The sequence below is a fragment of the Argiope bruennichi genome, chromosome 2 (genome assembly GCF_947563725.1).
Source record: "Argiope bruennichi chromosome 2, qqArgBrue1.1, whole genome shotgun sequence".
Taxonomy (NCBI): Eukaryota; Metazoa; Arthropoda; class Arachnida; order Araneae; family Araneidae; genus Argiope; species Argiope bruennichi.
Window position 1 is genome coordinate 119,522,062 of NC_079152.1, and position 22,670 is coordinate 119,544,731.

The window sequence follows — 22,670 nt, forward strand, 5'->3', positions numbered from 1 at the left end:
TTACTATTACATTTTTATAAACTTTTATTTAACTTGATTAATATTTAATTTGATTTATTTAGTTTTTTAATTATTATTTACCGTATTTTCTCATGAAGATTTTTAAAATTTGCACACTTGTGTGCTCTCTATGCCACACTTACTAAGTTTACTAATTTTACATACTTACTAATATCTTACTAATTTTATGATTAATTAATCGACGAATTCAAATAAATATTGTTTCCATGTATTTGAACAGCATCATGATCTTATGAAAAAAATATTTTAACAGCTCCATAATTAATTTTTAAAAAATCAAATTACTAACAAAGAAGTAGAAAATAAAATAGAAAGACTCTAATTCTTAGAACATCAAAAAATCTGTATTTTAAAGTAAATTTATATATAAAAAATTTAATGGAAATATGTGCCTTTTCGCCAAGGCTAATTTAAACATTATTGATAAATCACAAAGGTCTGAAAAAGAATAAGCCACTTGTGTAAGAAAGTAAATTGCTATTTAAATGTAAATTTAGAGTTGAAACATTTGCTACGAAGGGGAAACAATCTATTAAAAGGGAGTTTTGAATGACGGTTTTTTTAAAAAAATCTTTCGTTTGTTGCAATATTCTGTATTATCTATATATAATCTAGCTTTATCGTTATTTTCGTGTGATCCAAGAGATGGTTAAGACTATATCATTAATGGAAGCTCCTGGAATTAAGTAATTTGTCTTATCTCTTTGACGTTAAACTGTCTTCAGTAGCATGTTCCCACTTCTCGCCATTTAAGATTGCAAAATATAAATATACCCGCAATTATTGCTAGAAAGTGGTACATGTTTTAACGATGGACTTCAATTAAATAACGCAACAAAAGAACTTGATATTAATGAGGAAGAAGTGACTAGTGAAAAACATAATATTCTTTTCATAAAGTCAAGATACATGGCACACTCCAACTGAAGGTTTTTTTAAAAATAAAATTTTATGATGGATGAATTTTTTATGAATTTTTTTTCCTCAGATGTAGATGAACATACATTTTATTCTAAGAAAGAGATAGCTTCCATCAAACGCATGTCACATCCCTTGAAACATATTTTTGAATGAAAATAATTTCCTAAAGTGTAAAAATTTCGAAAATCGTAAGCCTGCATATTGAAATTCCCCCTTTATATTCATAGCTTTTGATAAAGAAAAATCCTTATGATTTTTAGGCAATATGTACCTAAGTTTAACCAGAAAAGAAAATAAGATAGATTTTCTCATTGTTAGCTAACCGATATAACAAAAGGGAAAACAATTATAATCACCGAAAATTCCGACCTCCAGATTTTAATAGATTTTACAATTTAACCTCCCCCATATAAATGAACAACAAGAATAAACTATTTATCATTTTTTTAACAATGGCAGATAATATATATTGCTATGTATTTTAATATGTTGCTTTATATACCATAATAATTTATTTAAAGGATACCTGGTCATCGCTTACGATTGTCTTAAAGTGTAACAGGAGTGAAAATTCGACTCATTCGTGACCTTATTCTCGATTATCAACGATTAACAGTTCAGAAAATTATTGATAAAATGACCCTAAATTATGAAAACGAGCATTTAATCGTTTAACATACGACGGAATTTCGCAAAATCACCAGAAAATAGATGTCTCGAATTTTAAATGTTTTTTTCAACAGAAAAAAAAAACTTTATTAGGGAACATTCGAGCACCTTTTTTTGTGTATAGAATAATACCTTCGAATTATTATTTGTCTCGACTTCCCTCCCTCCCCCCCAAAAAAGCATTAAGAGGGGAAAGATTTTCATTAAATGAAGAAGTAAAAAAGTTTGCATAAAGTTTGCAATTCTTTTTATCAAAACAGGAACAAAAAATACAATAGCAAATAAGCTGGAAATGGTACATAGAAATTAAAGGAGAGTATATAGAAAAATACCATTGGTGCCATTTTGATAAATAATATATCTGAATTAAAAAAAAATGGAGTTTATATCTGATTAGGCCTTATTTTTAGAATTGTTCATGTGTGAATTTCTGTCTACCTCTTTATTCACCCAAATAATGAATAGCTGCAATAATTGTATGAACTAGGTACAGGACGGCGTTTTGTCTGCTCTGCTTTGTGCATGCATGATAACAAAACAACAACAAAAAAAAACCGAGTTAAATGGATAAAATTTGATTTTGGTCTTAAAAAATTCAAACATAGTTTAAAGTTGTAAACGATATATGTCAAAGTGAATACTATTCAGTATATGGTTATTTTTATGCGTGTGATTTCGATGATACATAAAAGGAATAGTCTAGACAAATTCAGGTATGTGGTTCTTAACACTAAATTAAAAGATCTGTAATACATTTAGAAGCAAATTTACCATCGGAGTGAGGAACTATTCTGAATTCTATTCGTTATACAGTGAATATAATCTCAAAATGCGCTACATATTTAAATAAGAGAGTACGTCGAAGTTAAGAAACTTAGGAAATTCTTTTTATATACTATTGCAACATACAAGAAGAAGAATACGGGTACCAAGAAGTTAAGTGTAAAAGTTATTTAAGCGATTTAATTCATATTATTGTAGAAACAAAGTTAAGTATTATTAATCCTTTTCTCAAGGTACTGCTGTAAAAAGAAGCTCTCATAAACAATTTTTGTTATTAAAAATTTGATGCTTCTAATGCAAATTCGCTTAAAAGAAATAATTTTTGCATTTTTTTTTAAGGAAATACGTATTTTTTATTTTATACAATTCCTGTGCAAACAGGTAGGGGTTTAACCCTTTTTCTTACAGTCATGAATCGAATTACTCACTCATGAATTTAGTTGCTGAATTTTTAATTTTAAATCAGCAGTTAAATGAAAGCATTAACTAATTTAAAATGCAAAGATCATACAAAAACGCTTACATTTCACAAGTGGTCTTATGTTATTACAGGATTTTAAATGATAACAAATCTCACCAATAAGATGTGTCATCTAATTAGAATTTTAAGTTAATTCTTAGGTCAGGGGCTTTATTAAAATTAATATTGCATCTGTGTATTAATTAGGGGAATATGAATCGAATTAATTTCATTGAATATTTTTTCATTAGCGTTTGGACAAACAAAAGAAGTTCGAAGTTTTATTAATGGGGTTCATTGCATCTTTAAAGGATGATGAAATAAAAAAAAAAATCCTCACTTTCTTCGTCGTCATTGCTTAAATTAGCACCAGACAACTGGCTTTTACAAATCATTTGTCCTGTATTATTTCGAAATTATGATATTGTTAAGATGACGTACTCTTTGAAAATGATATCTGCTCTCAGGATATTCCACACATCTTCATTTATGTTTACACCTTCATAATCTCATTCGGGAACATCATTTTCGTTGATAACTCATTAATCTATTTGTCTTTTAACAGAACAATTCTTTATTGTTTAAGATTCCACTTGATTCCGATTTAAGTTGATAGTATTCCTCGCTTAAGTACGTTTATCTTTCCATAGGTACTTTCTGCTGAGATATTTTGAAGTGCATGTTGAAGTAAAAAGCTTTCTTTAACGCAAATTTTACCTTTTTTTTTTTCTTTTTTTTTTTTTTTTTGACTTTCTTATTCAAAGTATTAAAGTTTGCCTCTACAGCTCTATGAAAAGAAAATCCTTTCAACACTTTCCAAAAAAAAAAAGAGTATCTTGATGTTAAGTAGGACAATGATCCATAAAGAACAAAATTTTATGATTTGTTTCATGTTTTATCAGTTTCAATAAAGATGTTAACAGTCATCCATCCCTTATTTTCTTTAAAGATTACTGAAAATGTTTCAACATTTTTAAATCACTTTAGATACTATAACTTCCTCTGATATAAAAGTACCATCTTATCACTTCCGTCAGCGTAGACAAGTTAAAAAGTGGTGCAACCTTCAGAATTCCTACTACCATCATCAATTGTCACTTTCAATTGGAGAAATTCTTGCAAGCAAGAATGGTGATAAAAAAAGATACCTTTATCAACTTTACCATTAGCTGATTTTCATAAATTGCACTTGGACAGTCTTTGACACTTCGTCAACTTTTGTAGCTAGCAAATCTTTAAATTCTGCTTTCACCACTTGACATAAAATAACATATTGCACTTACAGAACCAACTAGCTGAAAGAAATGAAACCTTGATATACAATTTCAATTAATTTTTCTCTAAACTTGAGTCGATTTGCGAATATTTTTACGTGTGATATTATGTTAAAAATATAATTAAATTATCTTCTACCTCAAAAATTTTACCTTTTTCTATTCTGAATACCTTCGATGGGAAGTTTCTAGAAGCTCTTGTCTACTTCTCTAGTTTTTTTTTTTTTTTTTTTTTTTTTCTCAGGGAAAAGTTTTTCATAGCTAAAACTGGAAATTCATTGGTTTTTTTAAATTATTATTCTTGTTATTTTATATTCTTGCCAGATTTCAGTTTTACTTTTAAACGAAGGTGCTTTACACTTTCGGCACATTTGGTTTGGTTCGGGTTTTTAAAAAACAAAAGAACAACAAAATAAAAAAAGGAAAAACGTGAGTATTCAATGACATAGGAATTCGAAAATAGAATCCCTATCAGAGAAATCAGTCTGCGAAGTGACCTTGATCCTTCGATTGCTTACTCCCCACTGTCCAATCAAGGGATGTTTCCAGGTGCTCTACTTTCTGGTTCCTTTGTTTGGAAATGAAAAGGAATACGATGATGGAATTTCCCCGTAACTCCTCTTTCCTTGAAAAAGTTTTATCTTTGATAAGAAGATGAAATGATGATTGAGGTGAAAAATTTGCGAACGTTAGAATGCAAGAAAATGATGTAAAACAGAGGCTTTTTGGCGTGATAACGAAGTATTTTATGATTACCGTAATTATGAATGAAACAAGATTGTGATGAAATGACCTATAATTGAGGAACATACAAATGGTGCTTTACTTTATATCAACTTTTTTCATCTACTTGTATGCAAGCTTGCAAATTTTAATCTACAGTATAACATAAAAGCATCTCCTGTATAACAAAAATTTATTCCCTCCTATATTATTAGATATAAATACATAAGTATATTTGTAAAACATAAGTTCCGTAATTGAATTTTCAATAAGACTAATTATCTTAGAAAATTTCACCACGTATTTCTTTGGTTGCTAAATGAACGGCCAGAGTTTACTTTTCAACGTATATTGTCCATCATTTCCTCTGTAACACTAGACACACTATTATCCTTTGCCTTCAATGCTCTACTGTTCTGACCTGGAGTGGCAAACATCGTTACAATTGCTGTGTTCTCTTTAACACAGATAGCCAACATGAATTTACGGAAGCATAAAATACATTGTATTTTTTCCTCTCAACGGCTATTTTTCATTAACATTTTTTTGAATCACTGCTTACATTTATGTACTAATTGAATTATTTACTAACTGCTTACATTTATGTACTAACTGCTTTATTTTTGACATTTAAAAAAACTGAAATTATGTCTATGGAAAAGTAAGTGAGCGGAAATTATTTCGTTTTAACATTTTGTATTTGGGAAAAGATTTAGTCATCCATATATAAAGTTTTTTTTTTTTTTAAATAATGGATCTTAACAGGAATGAAAATGTATAATGAATAAGGTGAATAATCGTGAAAATATTCAAAGCAAGTATTTATTCTAGATTTTTTAAAAAATCAAGCTTTTTTTTTGTATATTTTTAATCAAAAATTAAGGCTTTATATATATATATATATATATATATATATATATATATATATATATATATATATATATTAATTTTAGGGTTCTGCCTTATTTTTTACATGCATTTAGAGAGAAAAAAATTATTCGCCGGGAAGGGATCAAAGAATATTCCTTATTTTTCCTTATTAAAGAATATTTAATATTCCTTCCTTTTCACATATTACAATATTTAATTTATTCCAAATTATTTTTAAATAATATTTATATTTATCATTTAATTTTCTTTTAAATAATTCAAGAATTACTCTTATAACCTGTAGCAGTTTTTATTTATTATTAATATTTTAAAGAAATCATAAGAAAAAACTGAAAAAAACTATGAAAAGATTTCAAAAAAGTTTGGGGGAAAAATAATTCGAATACTAAGAAAAGTTATCAGTGTCAAAGAAATATTTTTGGATAAAATTTGCAATAAGAGGAAATAACGACGGAAACAGAAAATAAATGAGTTTCTTAAAAATATGAATCTTTAAATATTATTCAAATATAGCCTAGAAATATGGATACAAGTGCAAGTCGTCCTATATGTACCTTGTTTTCTCGAAGAAATTTGAGAAAGCTTTCTGCGACAAATATACAGCACAATGTATGTTTATTTGTATAGATTTTCGATATAATTGATAATTTCAAATGAGTAGTTTTTTTCTGATTCAATGAATTTAGTAATTGTAAAATTTTATTCATTTGTAAAAATTCAACTATTTAATAAGGTAATGACAATATTTAGAAATTTTGAATTATCATATAATTTTTGTTTCAGAAATATAATAATGTGTGAAGGTTTAGGACCTGAGGAATCTGCATACTCTGCTAAACCCAACACATATTAAACCCTTATTTTACCAAACATAATTGAGGAAAGATTCAAGCTTCTTACCATTTCATGAAATACTTTTAAAAATTATTAAAAGATTTATTTCGAATATATTACAAATGAGATGGTCGAATTGTTAAATGCGTGTAGTAAAAGGAAAGGTATTAATTTTATATGATAATAATACAAAAATCAAAAGTTTAAAATAAAAATACTTCTAGCAAATTTGAATTTTAATCACATTTATAATATATTTTCAGATTTAATGAATATTTAGGAATTTTATTTCAGATATTCCTTACAATTTAATTTTTTTTATAATATAATTTTCAGTGCCTCATATTTAATGATTTGATTCTGATTTATATGCATTTCACAAGAAATTAATCTTCCATTTTTTTAAACCTTTTCATCAGTATTTTTTTCTGCATTGTAGTCTTTAATATATTTCACAATTATTACAATTATTATGAAGTAATATAATTAATTTTTTCCAATTCTCTACCATAACGTACCTTTTATTTTGTTTCATTCAAAATCAAACAAAATTAAACAATTAATCTATTATTAAGTTGTAAAAAATATGAAAATATTTTGTAGTGAGTGAAATACTGATTTTAAAATGCCACGTTCATTAAATATGAGGAAATATGAAGAAAGATGAATGAGCTCAAGGTAAATAAACATCATATTAAAATGAACACCTTACACCTATTTACTCTTTCCAACTACTTCTTTTACCACGAAGCTAATTCCTTTCCTCCACGTTCACAAACGAACATTTTGAATTGGGTAACTTTACAGACACGAAATCGTAAATATCTATCCAGAATCCAATAATTTTTTTTTCAAAACTGGGAAAGCTCATAACATATTGGAATATTTTATCATTCTCAATCATTCTGTTCTTTGTACTCTTAAAAAGGCATTAACGAGTAGCGGGAATCCGTGGCTCCCCGGGCGGTCTGATGGGATTACCGCGGGCCCGCTTCCTGCGTCCTAAATTAAAATGTCCACTGAAGAATGACTCATGTCAAACACCAGTCTCAATCCAATATCGAAGACGCGAAACATAAAGAATGCAAATCCTCTTTGCAACTGTCAGCATCAAACGCTGTGTTCAGGTGCAGTCAAGTGGGCGACCTCTGTGCTTAATGGTCACGGTTTTCGACTCGAGCTCTTCCCGATAGAGAGTGGCGATTGTTCAATGATTAAGTTACACCCAGGGCTTCTTAAACCATGCGCCCCAGATCCAAGTGAGATTGGTGTTTATGAGTTTGGGATGGAATAAAGGAATGACAATGAATGCCTCTACGAGAAAAAATGAGTGAAACTTGCCTAATTCGAAGCTCAAGGCTTTATCATAATAACCACGATAGTAAAAAGAACTAACAATATTTAAATACAAAAGAAATGGCTTTGAAGTTTAATTTTAGTATGCATTTAATTCTCTTTTTTAGTATATAAACAGTAAATTTGATATTAAAGACCATAATTCTTATTAAAATTATTTAATGATATTTAAATAATTATAGCAATTCACTTAGTAATTTTAGTAAATAAATAATATATAGAATTTTAAACACAGCAAACGGGCAATAAAAATTCAAAACAGGCTGTGCACTTCGGATCTTGGTTCTTTTAAAAAGGGTGCAAACTTTTAAAAACTGTTTTTAATGATTGGATATATAGAAAAGCAGTGAAACCTCTTGAACCAGGGTAGTTTCTCATAAAATTATTCATTCACGTTTATAAGAACATCAGAATTTTTTTTAAAGATTCAAAGAAATCAAAAATAAAACTTTTTTTTTTGAAATTTTAGTTTTATTTCGAACTGACCAAAATATATTCGAATCGTAGATGATATTATAATATTAAATTAAAGATGAGGTTCGAAAAAAGATTTCAAATTGTTAATGAGCTCGAATTAGGTTAACTACATTGTAATTCTGAAAGTTATTGCAAGCTAAAATATTTAGCTAAATATTTATAAATAAACATGTCAAAGTGAAATTCGCTTTTTGGGTTATTAATTTATCCTTTATTAGTTTGCATTATTTGTATATTTAAATGTACACTTGAAGTTATGGAAGAATTTTTGGCACATTAATGCTCAACTGAGAATATTTATGCTCGAAAAGGCTCCGGAATGTTTCTAATGTTTTTTGTTTGTTTGTTACTTCCTTTTTATGTTTTACACATTGATACTCACCTAAGTTTGCGTAATGATTCATGTAATTTATGAAAACTTTTGAAGATGCTTCGAGTAAAAATATAAAATAGAATGATATAAAGAAATTACCCTAAATTTATTTTGGAAATTGAAATGCCAGATCAATCTTTTGATTTGATCGTAAATATTTTATTTGGAAAAACGCTACGTAGCAGTATATATGCAACTCATTTGTACAAATTATTTTTGATGTTAAAAATTTATGCTAGAAACAGTACACAGTAAAGAATAAAAAAAATCTTTAAAGAACTGTAATTATTACAGAAATTGTGTTGAGCAACAAGATGTTTTTCCTTGATGGTTTATATGATAGATAAAAATTACTTTAAGACTTTTGATTTGTTATCAAACATTTTAATACGTATGAAAAATGAACACTAAGATTAACACTCTTTATCAGATTACTTTAAAATGTGATATGTATCATTCAATTAACTTTTACGAGTCATCAGAAATAAGAAAAATTGTGATAACAAAGCAACAACAACAACAGAAAAAGGTGAAACCAGGTATTAAAAGCTAAAACTTTTTGTTCTGTTCCAAGTCAACAAAAGTATATTCTTGTATATAAAAGAAAACCTTTGATTTTAAAATAATCACAATTTGATAGTTAAAAACATTAAACATTAATATAGTTTAACTTTGTATAATTAAGGCATTTATAACTCACTTCGAACATTTCCATATCGTAACTTTGAACAGATAGATTCTTGGATTTACTGCGACAATCTATTGGTTTTCATAAATAATTTCATATTATAGTTTGAAATACTCTTTATTCTTTAGAACGCGTTGATAACCTCGAAATCCAGTTACAAATCTGCTGTAATCTAGCCTCAAATCTACCTAGGAACATTTATTTATATTATGCAAGAGAATTATTTCTAAGACCTTTTATCTAATTAAAACTGATTACATTTTAAATATATTTAATTATAATTTTTATAATTTCATATAAATTATTAATTGTTATATATATATATATATATATATATATATATATATATATAACTCTCTTTGTGTTTTACTCTCTTTGTGATTGTCACTTGATCCATAACCTTTGAAGTTTATTTTGCTAGTACTGATTGTAATATTTAACGAAAATTATTATTCCATAGTAGCAAATATTTATGTTGCGCTTGACGTGAAATAGTGACAAAAAAAGGAAAAGAAAAGATTTAATTAATTCCAAATTAATAGCAAATGAATTTGAAACAATATTATTTGTCAATTTTACTGTAAGACATACTTTTTGTGACAAAAATAATGAATAGCTTTCGAATGGGTTTATTTCTTCGAGTAACGGAAATTTTTCATTATCTCGTTTAGCAATCGTCTGACTGCTTAAGCAATACACCCTGCATTGTTTTTTTTTAATGGGGCATCCAACGATGCTTCTCGGTTTGTGGTCAGAAAGAATTAGAGATACGCTTTACATGTTAAGATGCCGGAGAGTCACACAAAAGGCACAATTCTTTATATACCACGTATTACTACTGATTCTAAAAATGATGCTATTTAAATTGAAAAGATTGTAACTTGCATTGAGACCAGCTACCGCAATGATCATCAATAACTCATTAGATCAGAGTTTTGATAAAGTTGGTCTGATGATTAATGATGAAATGCAATTTTTCACAAGCGTTCAGAGGGAAATCTAGAACTGAAATTATAATCCAGGCTAAAGTAGGCAGCATTAAAAATATTGTTTTTAAAGATGCTCTTAGTTATAAAAAGAATAGAGCAAAAGGCAATATTATATAAGTAAGTATCATTTAAAGGTTTTAAGAAAAATTTAATTTGTTTAATTTTTTTTTTAATTTCATGTTTTAATTCATCATTTCTGCCAAAAAATGTAAAAATTATGATGAGATTAATTACTTTTTAACTTTAATTAACTTTAAAATATTTCTTTTCATTTTTATTCTTTGAAATTGAGCTTTATTGTTCATGGTATTTTTAAAACAGTATGTTTCCATTCACTTTTGTTGTCTGAAGGGAGGGAATCAATCCTTCAGCAAACCCCACTAGCTTGAGAATATGTATGATTCGAAAACAACATTGGGAAATGTGAGCGAAAGGGAGCAAGGGGCGAGGCCCGCCTCCTATATATATATATATATATATATATATATATATATATATATATATATATATATATATATATATATATATATATATATATATATATATATATATATATATATATATATATATATATATATAATACAGGGAGAACCTAAAAATTACTAATAATCCTCTTTTTTACTTATTTCTAATAATACGCAGTTCATACCGGATACTTTACTTCAGAAAGTCAATATATATATTTATGTGTGTGTGTGTGCATTTTTTGTATAAAAAGAAATAAGTACGGTATTTCAAGTTAATTATAATTTTTCCATGTCAGACCATAACTAATATATAAGGAAGAAAGCTGAAACAATTCGACAGATTTCTTTTCTTTTGTGTCTGAAAGGCATGGCCCTTTAGTTATGTAATACATAATTTAGCACATTTTTGTCTCGTTTATTTATTATATTTCATCATTTTAAAAGTATATTTAATACCAATTAATTTAATTTAAGCCATTATTAATATCGTGGGGGAAAAATTCATTAACAGAGCTTCATGGTTTAAAAATTTTGTTTTGAAGTTCATATTTTTAATTAAAAAAAAAATTATTTCCTAATTTGCAGTAAGTTTATAAGATGGCATTTTAATAAACCGTTTTATTTTTATTATTAATCCTTTCTTTCCTTTAATTTACAAAATGCTGTCTCAATTATCTTCTCAATAAACACGATTTTAAAATGTACAGAAAGTTCACAGTCGTGGCAACATAACAGCTCCTAACTCTTTAAGAAAAGCAACCGTTTTTAATTTTTTGTCATGATGTGAAAAAAAATCATTAAAGTGATGCTAAAACCCTAATATTTTATCAAATTTAAAGATTTAATTAAATTAAATTAATTTAATTTTTATTAATTTAATTAAATTTAATTTTAATTAATTAACTTTAATTGTAATTAATTTAATTTAATTTAAAGATCTAATTTAAAGATTAAAAAAAATTCTTTTACTCTTGGCTAAACAGATGTTCTTATAAATTTAATTGTTCTTGTCTTTGTTATCGATGTATTGATTGTAAATATCAAAAACTATATTAATTGATGCAAAAAATTGCATTAACACACTTCATTGCATATATAGAATTGCAATGAGGAAATTTTATCTAGAGAGCTCATGGATATTTCAAAATCGAGATCGTTTCTTTCTCTGTTAATCATAATCATTTGATTGCTCGAAACAGCTTAAACTTGTATTATAAAATTAAAGAGTTTATATTATAAAAAAAAAAAATCCATATCCGGGTTTTTTATGGCAAAACATTTAGCTTCAGATTTGTTAAATCTCATCTTAAAAGTATTAAGAATATTTAATTCTGTATTTGTCTTTCTAATTTAAACTTAGCATCGAACTTCTAAATTTTAAAGTTTGTTTCAAGTTTAACCCTCGGATATTTTAACTTTCTCACATCCAAGTGGTTCTTTTTTCTCTCTATCGGATAAAGTAATTTAATATCTTCATATATCTCTTTCTTTTCAAAAATTAAGAATTTCTATAGAGGGTTTTGTTCCAGAATTTCCAAAAAAAATTTTGTTCCATCTGCAGAATATTCGATCTTCGATAATCTGCATTTCTCATATATAATAAGAGCTTTTAATATAGAAACATCGAAAAAGAAATGAAGAGATTTCTCCATTCTCTTATATGAGTAGTCATAATAATTTACAAATATTTTTCTACTTTTAAGATATTTAGTAACCAAAGACTTTATTCTCCAACTGTAGTTTTCATAAGGTTTAAAAAATTTACTTAGCGAGAAGATTGATTCCTATGATTGAAAAGCAATAGTACCATAGAATAATATTTGGATAACAAAATAAATACCTTCACTTTAATGACAGTGTAAACAATTCGCATTCTGGTAATACTACAATACAGGGTGGTCACATTTTCCTCATTGCCAAAAATTATTGCAAAAGAACAATTAAATAGAATATTGTAAAATTTTTTCTATAGTATAGATGTATTCTTAATTTTTTTTTAGTCGCACGAACAGTGCAAACGCATAAATAGAAATTTTGCATCCGATTTTATCAAAAAGAAAATGTTCAATGAATTCTTTGGTTCATGAATTCAAACCTGCCATTATTATTCAATGTCAAGTTTAGAGTTGCACAGAGGACAAAATATTTGCAACGCTAGTTAATGATACTGATACAATTCAAAGTTAGGATCATAAATGCTGTTATATCTAATGCGATAGCCAAATGTTGAACAATAAATATCGAGAATTGCAGAAGAGCTTTGCCTTTCTTCGAACTACTATGGGTACTCACGCTGAAATTTATTAGCGTAAGTGGATTTATCAAAAAAATTATAAACGATAATAACTGGTTGTTTTAATATAAAACTTGTAATATATTTAAACAACCATTATATGTAATATATTATTTGATAGTTCTTTTGAATTTTTATTTTTGTAATTAGGAAACGGCTTTATGATTACTTTCATAAAGCCTTTTCATATAGACTTTCTATTGATTACGGGATCGTATGTTACATTAAAGAGCATGTTATAAAATCACAAAAATCACGATTTAGATAATGATTCCGAGATTTTAATTCAAATCCTTGTCTTATTCTAACAAAAAATCTAGATGTCTTACCCTTATAGGTTTTAATATTTGAAATGAGTCTATATTCCATAAAAGATGGTAATTATTTTTATTTTATTTTAGATAAATTCCCTTTTAATAAAAGAAAAATGCATTCATAAAACATATTTTGCGTAAATTCGAAATTATTTCACCATAATTAAATCCATTCAACCTGAAAAATATTTCTTCTCTAAGGACATAAGATATATAAAAATATAACTTGCATGAATTCTATGTCATAAATATCACTGTGTTGTTATCCTACATAATTTACTTACGACTATACACTAGTTAACTTTTACCTTGACAATGCAGAACAGAGTTTAGCATTAGAATAGAAACTTATGAAAGGTTAGTTCATTGTGTAGTTCAAAACTTGCAAAATAAAGAGTATCAGTTCCTACTATTTACACTGTGCACACATTACCTTCGATATGTCCAATAAACATTGGACAATTTTTTTAAACTTAAAATATCCTTTTTAATTACGGGTGAGGGAATGTAAGGGCTTTGCTGGTACATTGAAGTTAGTTTCTCTCTCTCTCTATATATATATATATACACACACAAGTCCATTAATTTCCCAAACGTATGTAAAGAGAATAGAGTCGAAATACGTTAATTTAATGTCGATAACACGTACTGTGGTTATAATAGAAAGGTATATTAAAATTTTTGTCATAAAAAACTAATCTTTAGTTCAAATTATAGATCTATGTTTCAATTGCACACCATTTTTATTGAAGTTCAGTTTTATATTTCCCTTTTATAAATTCATAAATTTCAGATTGAAAGCAGGAAAAAAAAGTCGGAAATTAAAGACTTTGCCCAATATAAAGACTTTAAACACTCTATTGAACATCTTATATTCAATTTAGGTAACAAATGTATACATATTAAATTCATGAGGCCTTTCTACACTCTCTGCAGACGACCGACAGAGAACTAAAACCATCTGCAGTAATCCGTTATAAAATACGAGAAGCAATTAAAAAAAATCATTTCGTTTTCCGTGTTTAACTGAAGTCTGCTGTTAAGAGCGAGGCACTCAAAGTCGTTTGGTAGGAGTGTGCGGCCTTCGATATTAATCGGTGGCGTTTTACACCTGAACCCTCTCCAAAGTGTATCTGTAATGTCATTGAGCTTTCGGTTTCAGCCTTTCACCTTTCTCCCGCATCACGCGAGCAACCCGCTCCAAATAGAATAGCGGCACGCGAAAGAACAATTCGTAGTAGCTGTCTGCCCTTTTCATAGGCCGAATCAATTGGGACCCGATCACCGGCTAAGTGAATGTTTCCACTCAGAGCTTTTAGGAATTCACGCAAAAGTCACTGGGTTATGAGGTGATAATCAGTGAGTGTTCTGCCATAAAGGCCGTAATCAATCAGGGGAGGCCTATCGATTCGAACGACACACATATTGCATTAGCTCACACACACTTTTCTGCACAAATCCACAACTTTAATCAGACGTTTCATTTTCCGATGACTCAGTGTTTTAAAATCATAGCAATAAAATGATAGATTTAAATTATTCTCTTGAAAGAATGCAACTGATAACGCTTTGGTGTCTTGGTGAAGAATGGCAAAAATGCTGACTTAATTCAGAAGTAATTGTGTATGCGTTTTTAACCGGAAACTGGACAAATAATCGAGGAATTGTGACTAAAAATTGTTGAAATGGGAAGATTATTTGAGGCCTCAGATACAAGATCTTCTGCAAGGACGTCACAACTACGTATCTAAGAAAATGATTAGCAGTTTCTTGTTTCCCCATAAATTATAACTGTATGATGTGGTTATGTTGATCACATCTCGGTCATACCTCCTAATATGAAGGCTGATGTATAAACTGATGGTTATTTTGTAACTTATCTTAATTACTATGTAACTGTAATTGACAGAAGGGCATTCAGATGCGTTAAACGACTCAACGCTAAATCGAAGTGATTTTTCTATGTCTTACAACAGACACCATCCACTTAGGCACAGTATTTATAGCATCAATCCCATTTCACCATCTTACATTTTACGAAGTTTTATTGATGATAAGACCGTCAATGCCCGTGAGAACATAAAATCATTCTAATTGCTCTCTCCTCCCCATTTTTTTACCACTACGATAAAAAATTCTTGTGACCATCGATGCATGAAAGATCCTGAAATTTAGTGTCAAACAATCAAATTCAAAATGCAATATACTATTGAATAAAGAATTTTTTTAATCTTTATGAAAAATTATACTTAATAAGATAAAAAGAAACGTATTTTTTGACAGCTTAATACGAAAAAGGAAGTTTTAAATGCCAGCAGAGAACAATTATTTTAAAAGATTCATAATTATACAATTTATTTGAAAGGGAGACTAGATCCAAAAATTTCTGTTCATTCTTTTAAAGAATTTATAGCAGAGCTCTTAACTATATAAAATTACTCATTTTGTGAAAATTAGTCTGAAAAATTTGGTTAACCTTTCAGAATTCATTGTTAACCATCAGATTCACTGTTAAACTCCTGTAACTAAAAGTGCATTTTTGAGAGTCTTATTTAAACTTTTCCCCCTAAAATTCTATTGCTGATATATAGAAATGCTTGAAAACTCTGACTTAATTGTTTCGAAAATCTTTGAATTTCGATACAAAAGAAAAACTGCATACATACTCTCAATAATTTTGATTTTTGTCTAATCCAGCGTTTCCCAACCTTTCAGTATTCGTGGCCCAGTTTTCAATTATAATTTTCATCTCTCCCCCCCCCCCACCGCTTGCAATAAAAAGTATACAACAATAATGTATATTGAGTATTTTGTATTCTGTTTTTTAATTATTTTTAACTAACTGCCAAAAAAAGAGTGAAACCGAGCCAACATTGCCGAGAAATCACATCTGGCATTTTGCAAAGCGGGCACTTCCATCGCTATCGAATATATCGTGAATGTGTATGTTATATATGATTTCGTGTTAATTGCAATTCACCATATTAAATATTTACGGCAGCAGATTTATGCAGACTCATGGATAAATTTTTAAGCGGAAGTAAGCGAGTATTAGACGATAGTCAAGTATCAACAAGTACAAAGACGAGCGTGGTTCCGAAAATAAAATCAAGAAAATATTCTCAAGAATGCTTAAATTTTATGTTTACCAATACTGAAATAAATGAAGGAGAAAGGCCCCTGTGTATCATTTGCTCAAAAGTGTTGGTGGCAGGCAGCAAGAAACCTAATAAACTTAAAAGATATTTGGAAACGCTTTATAGTAAGTACGTCAACAAACCCAGAGAATTCTTCGAATTAAAGTTAAAATCATATAAAAAGCAAAAACCATTTTTTAAAGAAATTTTGTCTGTGAATAAAAATAACTTTAATTGCAATCTTAAAAAGTTTCATATAAAATAGCCAGATGTAAAAAACCTCACACCATTGGTGAAGAGCTTATTTTGCCAGCAGCATTAGAGATTGTAGTAGAAACTATATTTGGAGATAATTTTTCAAAACAATTGCAGTCCATATCTGTTTCAAATGATACTGTTGCTCGTCGAATTGGTGATATAGTAATATAGCTGAAGATGTACAGTGTCAGCTTTTCTCGAAGTTGCGTGACAAATTGTTTTCAGTACAGCTTGATGAAGCAACAGATACTAATAAAGATGCTCATTTAATTGCCTATGTTCGAATTTGTGATAATATGTCAGTAGTAGTGATAATATGTCAGTAGTTTCAAAACAACGGCCCTCGCATTGTTTGCTATTTTAAATGATTTTATGAATTAGGCAAACATGGAATGGAAATATTGCGTCGGAATATGCACCGATGGTGCTCGTTCAATATACTGAAGATCCCATGGTATACAAGAACTTGTAAAACAAAAATCGCCTCAGTGCGTCTGGACATCTTGCATGATACACAAAGAAGCTTTGACTGCGAAAGAAATGAGTTCTGGTCTGAATATTGTGTTAACTACGGTTGTTACCGTTGTAAATTATATAAAAATGAGACCTCCTAAAATCGAGAATCTTTTCCGCATTTTATAAAGACATGGGTTCAGTACATTCAGCTTTACTATTTTATTGCGAGGAAAGATGGTTATCAATTGGAAAATTTTTGCAACGTGTTTATGAATTAAGGGAAGAAATCACCATTTTCCTAGAAGAAGAAAACAGACCGGATGCCGAGAATTTTCGCGATGGTTCATTTGTGATGAAATTGAGCTATTTGGTTGACATATTCGAGAAATTAAATAACTTGGATCTTCATCTTCAAGGAGCAAATACACATATGTTGGACACGAGTGATAAAGTTAATGCTTTTTGAGGAAAATTGAAATTCTGAAGCAGAAATTTAAAACAAAGAAATCTAACAATGTTTGCAAATGTGGATGATTGTACTAAAACTTACAAGGTTGGAGAAGAACATGTAAAACTTGTTTTTGTAACCACTGAAAATCATTTAGCCATGCTGGCAAAGAATTTTTAAAAGTATTTTCTTGCTGACGACAAACTGATAGCAAGTTACGAGTGAGTTAGGGATCCATTTCATAAGACTCCTGAAGGATTCTCAATTGATGAAGAAGAAAAATTCATAGACTTCACGACAAGTGGCGAAACTAGAAGACAATGTAGTAAAAAATCACTATTTGAATTTTGGGCAGGAGTAGAGGATGATTTTAATTGCACTAAAAACAAGGGCATTTTGCATTCTATTACCATTCTCAACATCCTACCTTTGTGAAACTGGATTTTCTGCTGTGACTACTTTGAAGACAAAATATAGATCTCATCAGAATTGAGAGTGGCTATTTCTAATATTAAGCCTTCCTTCGAAAGACCTTGCTCTGCAAGACAGGCCCCAGGAAGTCACTAATAATTATTCAATTTGTTTTAATTTAGTATGTTTTGATTAAGTAAGTTTTTATTTAGTAAGTTGTTTTACTTTAATAAGTTATTAAATATGTCGAATTGTACTTTGTTTTCTATATGTATGTGTGCTTTCCTTTCAGTCAGTTAACCAATTTTTTAAATAGTATTTTCTCTTGGATATTCTCGCTCCCCCCCTCTAGTGAAGCGCGCCCCCCTAGGGGGGCACGCTTCACAGGTTGAGAATCGCTGGTCTAATCAAAATTTACTATATCGAAAAGTCTTGGTATGCGTCTAAAGTACAAAATGAAAAAGAAAGAAAAGATTGATCATATAAGTAAGAACCTAAAGCTGTATTGTTTTTGCAATAATCTTTTAAAAGTTAATAAAAAATTAATTCTATTACAGAATACAATGAAGCAATACATTAAAAAATATTAATTTTATATTTAAAAGCTTCAATAAAAATGTCCTTCAAAATTACTCTCTTTTAAACAAAATCTTTCTTTCAGAAGTTATTTGGGCTAGAACAAAGGAAAATTGATTACTATATACTTTTTTAGAAGTTTAAGGAGTATTTAAGTAGTACTTGGCATTTATTGGACATTTTATATTGAAACTAAAAAAATACACGTTTATTATTGTTTTATCTAACAAAAAATTTATATTGATAAATTTATGAAGTCTGTGCGGCTTGTAATTTTTAAAATCTAGTTTTCAGTGCTTAATTCGTTCTGAAACTGCTCCTCTTCTCTTAGGATAGTAAAATTTTGCATCAATAGACACTAGCGCAGGGATTTCATTTCGCTTCGCAAAACTACATCATAAGATGTACGAAAGGAATTTAAATTCTTTTTCATTTGTAGCTTTCGCCCACATGGGTCTGGACCCATGCCTGACCAACTCCGAAACCAATTTCCTTAACCACCAAGAACTGACCAGGAGCACAGACGAGCGGGATGACCTCGAACTGGAAGATGAAGACTTGGAGGATGAGGAAGACGAGCTTGTGGACGAAGAAGATAGTGCCCTGGAGGCCCCCACATCCAGCCCGGCGACTGGACAGACGTTGAGCGGCCGGAGAGCGGACGATTCGTCCGATTCGGACGAGGTGACTTCTTCCCAGCAACCCATGTGCGGCAGCGCGGTCAACAGCAGTAACAGCAACATTGGAAGCGGGGGAGGCTGTAACAATAATACTCCGACGAGTTCAACGTCGGGAGACAATGCAAACCCACCCCTCAAGAAAAGAAAGCGAAGAGTGCTCTTTTCGAAAGCACAGACTTACGAACTAGAGAGGAGGTAAGTTTTTATCAATGAACTCTGGTGCGCTAGTTTTCTTACCAGGAGAAATGCGAATACTTAGAGCTCATCTTGAGTATATATAAACATTGCTTATGGATTTAAATTTCGGAAAAAAAATGGCAAAGTCACTGTCATAAGGACTTCATTGCTAAATTGAACATGGCAAAATTGAACAACTTTCTTAAGGCATATATTTCAGAAAGGCCATATCTAGTACCATTCCTCAAACTATTTTAAAACAAGAAAAATTCAACGGTTGATCGATTTAAAAGGATTTTGTTGTATTCAAATTCGAAACCAAATCCATTAATTCGTTAAAAATTCAATTTTAGTATTTTAGGCTTGTTACCTTGTTTCTTCATAGGTTTTTTTTTCTTTTCATATTTTTTTTTTATTATCAACATCAATGTAGTAACCCATGTAGATCGACTCTGAAATTTTTAATTACATATTTTACCATAATAGTACTTGAAAGTTTTCTCTCTTCTGCTTCGCGCAAAAGACAAAGGCATGATTCCTAAAACTTCTCTATGAATATTTTCTGAAAGCTTTGTCTAGGTTTGTTTAATCGATTATTTAATCTTTTAATCTTTGTTTAATCGATTTATAAATTCTTCATTCGTTTTCGTTATATTAGGTTCTTCTTTTTTACTTTTTACCATGTTTATTCCTTCCCTAATAACTGGTTGATTTTGCGCTTAAATTTTGATGTTGATAATACTAATCCCAGCTTACGGTTTTTTTTTCATATAACTGAATTTGTTAATTTTAATCAAACACTGATTAATTCTTTTGTATTTAAAAAAAATTTGGATAGGAAAACAGTGTTCTTTTCTTGAAAAGTATGCTGTTGGAATTTTTTATAATTCGACTTTTAATGAAATTTCAAAATTTATATTTCACATATTAGCTTTCTTGCTTATACTTTCAATGTCCTAGTTATATCATTATATTATATTATATTATATTATATTATATTATATTATATTATATTATATTATATTATATATAATCATTTCATCGCTAAACCAAATGACTGGATCTAGAAAAAAATTGCTAAACAATTTTTTCTTTTAACTTTTGTGATATTTCTCAAAATGGACTAATGTATCTCCCGGATTAGTAGTCATAGACGAAATCTTTCATTGCTTGATGCGTATCTTCAAGAATTTAACATAAGAATTATATTTCCAGATTCCGTCAACAGAGATACCTCTCAGCACCGGAACGTGAGCATCTGGCCAGCATAATCCGCCTCACCCCCACGCAAGTCAAAATATGGTTCCAAAATCACAGGTATCTATTTCGATAAGCTCCGAAAAACTAATAAAATTCAAAAGAACGTGTTTTCAGATGTCGAATCACATAGTTTGCTTTTAGAATCCTTCTTTTGTTTTGAAATGGATGTGTAAACCACTTGGTAGATTTATCTATTTGCAGTTTATATATATCTTGAGATCGAAAAATTCCGCATATTTCCAGATTGTAATTAAATATTTTATAAAAATTTACTCATCATTTTTACATTTAATTCCTAAAATTAAACTGATAATTTATAAATTATTTACTTTTTAAAATAGTAAGAATTTCTGACGATTTTCTGAATTTCATAGTCATTTTAGTGACTATAATTAGGGTTTCCTTTCTTTCTTTGTTATATGATTTTAAGAAATTATTAGATATCTTAAATTAGGATAAGCATTGAAAGATGTATCTGAAACGACGCAATTCTACCGTTAGACGTGAAAATGCGGGAATCTGCACTTAATTATTTCTTCTGCGAATCTGATCTCCTAATTAGGTTATATATTTGGGGTATTTATAGTTCTTTATACCTACATCAAGGTATACAAAATATTTTGCCTTTGCAACTTTTTAAAATCAGTTGCGACTTAATTATAGAAATAACAACAATTCTGCAATTCGATGCGTCCCCCCGGGGTGCACTCAAACATGGGGAGAAGGATCTTCCGGAATAGTGGTTGGTTCTTGCCGGCTTAGTGGGTACAAAAATGGTGTGTGGACAGCTACCCCTTACCGATGAAGAGACGTGACCTTATCCGGTTGGCCCTTAGGACTTAACCTTAGACCTAAAGTTGCAATGCTGTCGCGGAGTCATTTAAATTTTTCCGTGTGCCTTCGGGAGGGGCAGGCTAAATGCTTTTGATCACCATTACATGCAAAACAGTTTATATACAATTCACAATATAAATAAAACCACACTTTTCCTCTTTAAAATTTCGATAATGAGCAGAAAATGAGCAGCGATTTCCAATTTTTTAGAATCCCGATATGTTTTCCAAGATTATTATTTTTTATGAATGTCTTTATTATTATATCCCATCTCTGATGCTAAACCAACTCTCCATTTAAAAATGTTTTATTAATAACGTTAAAAATTAAGGTTAGCTTAAAAGTCAAACAACTCGAATCAATGTTGAAAAGTTTGCAAGAATTTATTCTAATTTTATCCCCTCCCCACCTCTTTTTTTACTAACAATACTAATTCATCAAACAAATAAAAATAATTTTGTATTAATTTATAATGAAAAATACCAATAACTCATTATGTTAATTATTTTAATTTTCATTTAATCTTATTTAATTCAGAACTTCTAAATAAGAGCTAAAAAGAATAATCTATTTATACTTATAATAAAGCTCAATGTGTGTGTGTGTGTGTGTGTGTGTGTGTGTGTGTGTGTGTGTGTGTGTGTGTGTGTGTGTGTGTGTGTGTGTGTGTGTGTGTGTGTTGGCACTCTACAGGCCAAACTGTTCCACCTAATTCTACCAAATTTGATACGTACCACATTTGGAAAGTTTGGGAAGTGTGCATCTCGGAGCGATTTTTTATATTTTTAATTAGAATTTTAGTTAATTCAAAATTAGGCGAAATTTCGGCGTTGTTTCGCTATAATTTCCGAAAATATTATCGCACAAAAAGGATTTTTACATCAAGTTAAAGTTTAAAAA

The 22,670-nt window shown here is 29.2% G+C and overlaps 1 protein-coding gene across 1 annotated transcript in view; it reads left to right on the top strand.

The window, feature by feature from the left end:
* LOC129960738 (homeobox protein Nkx-2.2a-like) overlaps positions 1-22,670 on the top strand; it is a 38,341-nt gene that overhangs the window by 9,259 nt on the left and 6,412 nt on the right. The window contains exons 2-3 of the mRNA XM_056074353.1: positions 19,259-19,694; positions 20,892-20,993. Coding sequence (XP_055930328.1) covers positions 19,259-19,694; positions 20,892-20,993 — 538 coding nt within the window. The remainder of the gene's footprint in view (positions 1-19,258; positions 19,695-20,891; positions 20,994-22,670) is intronic.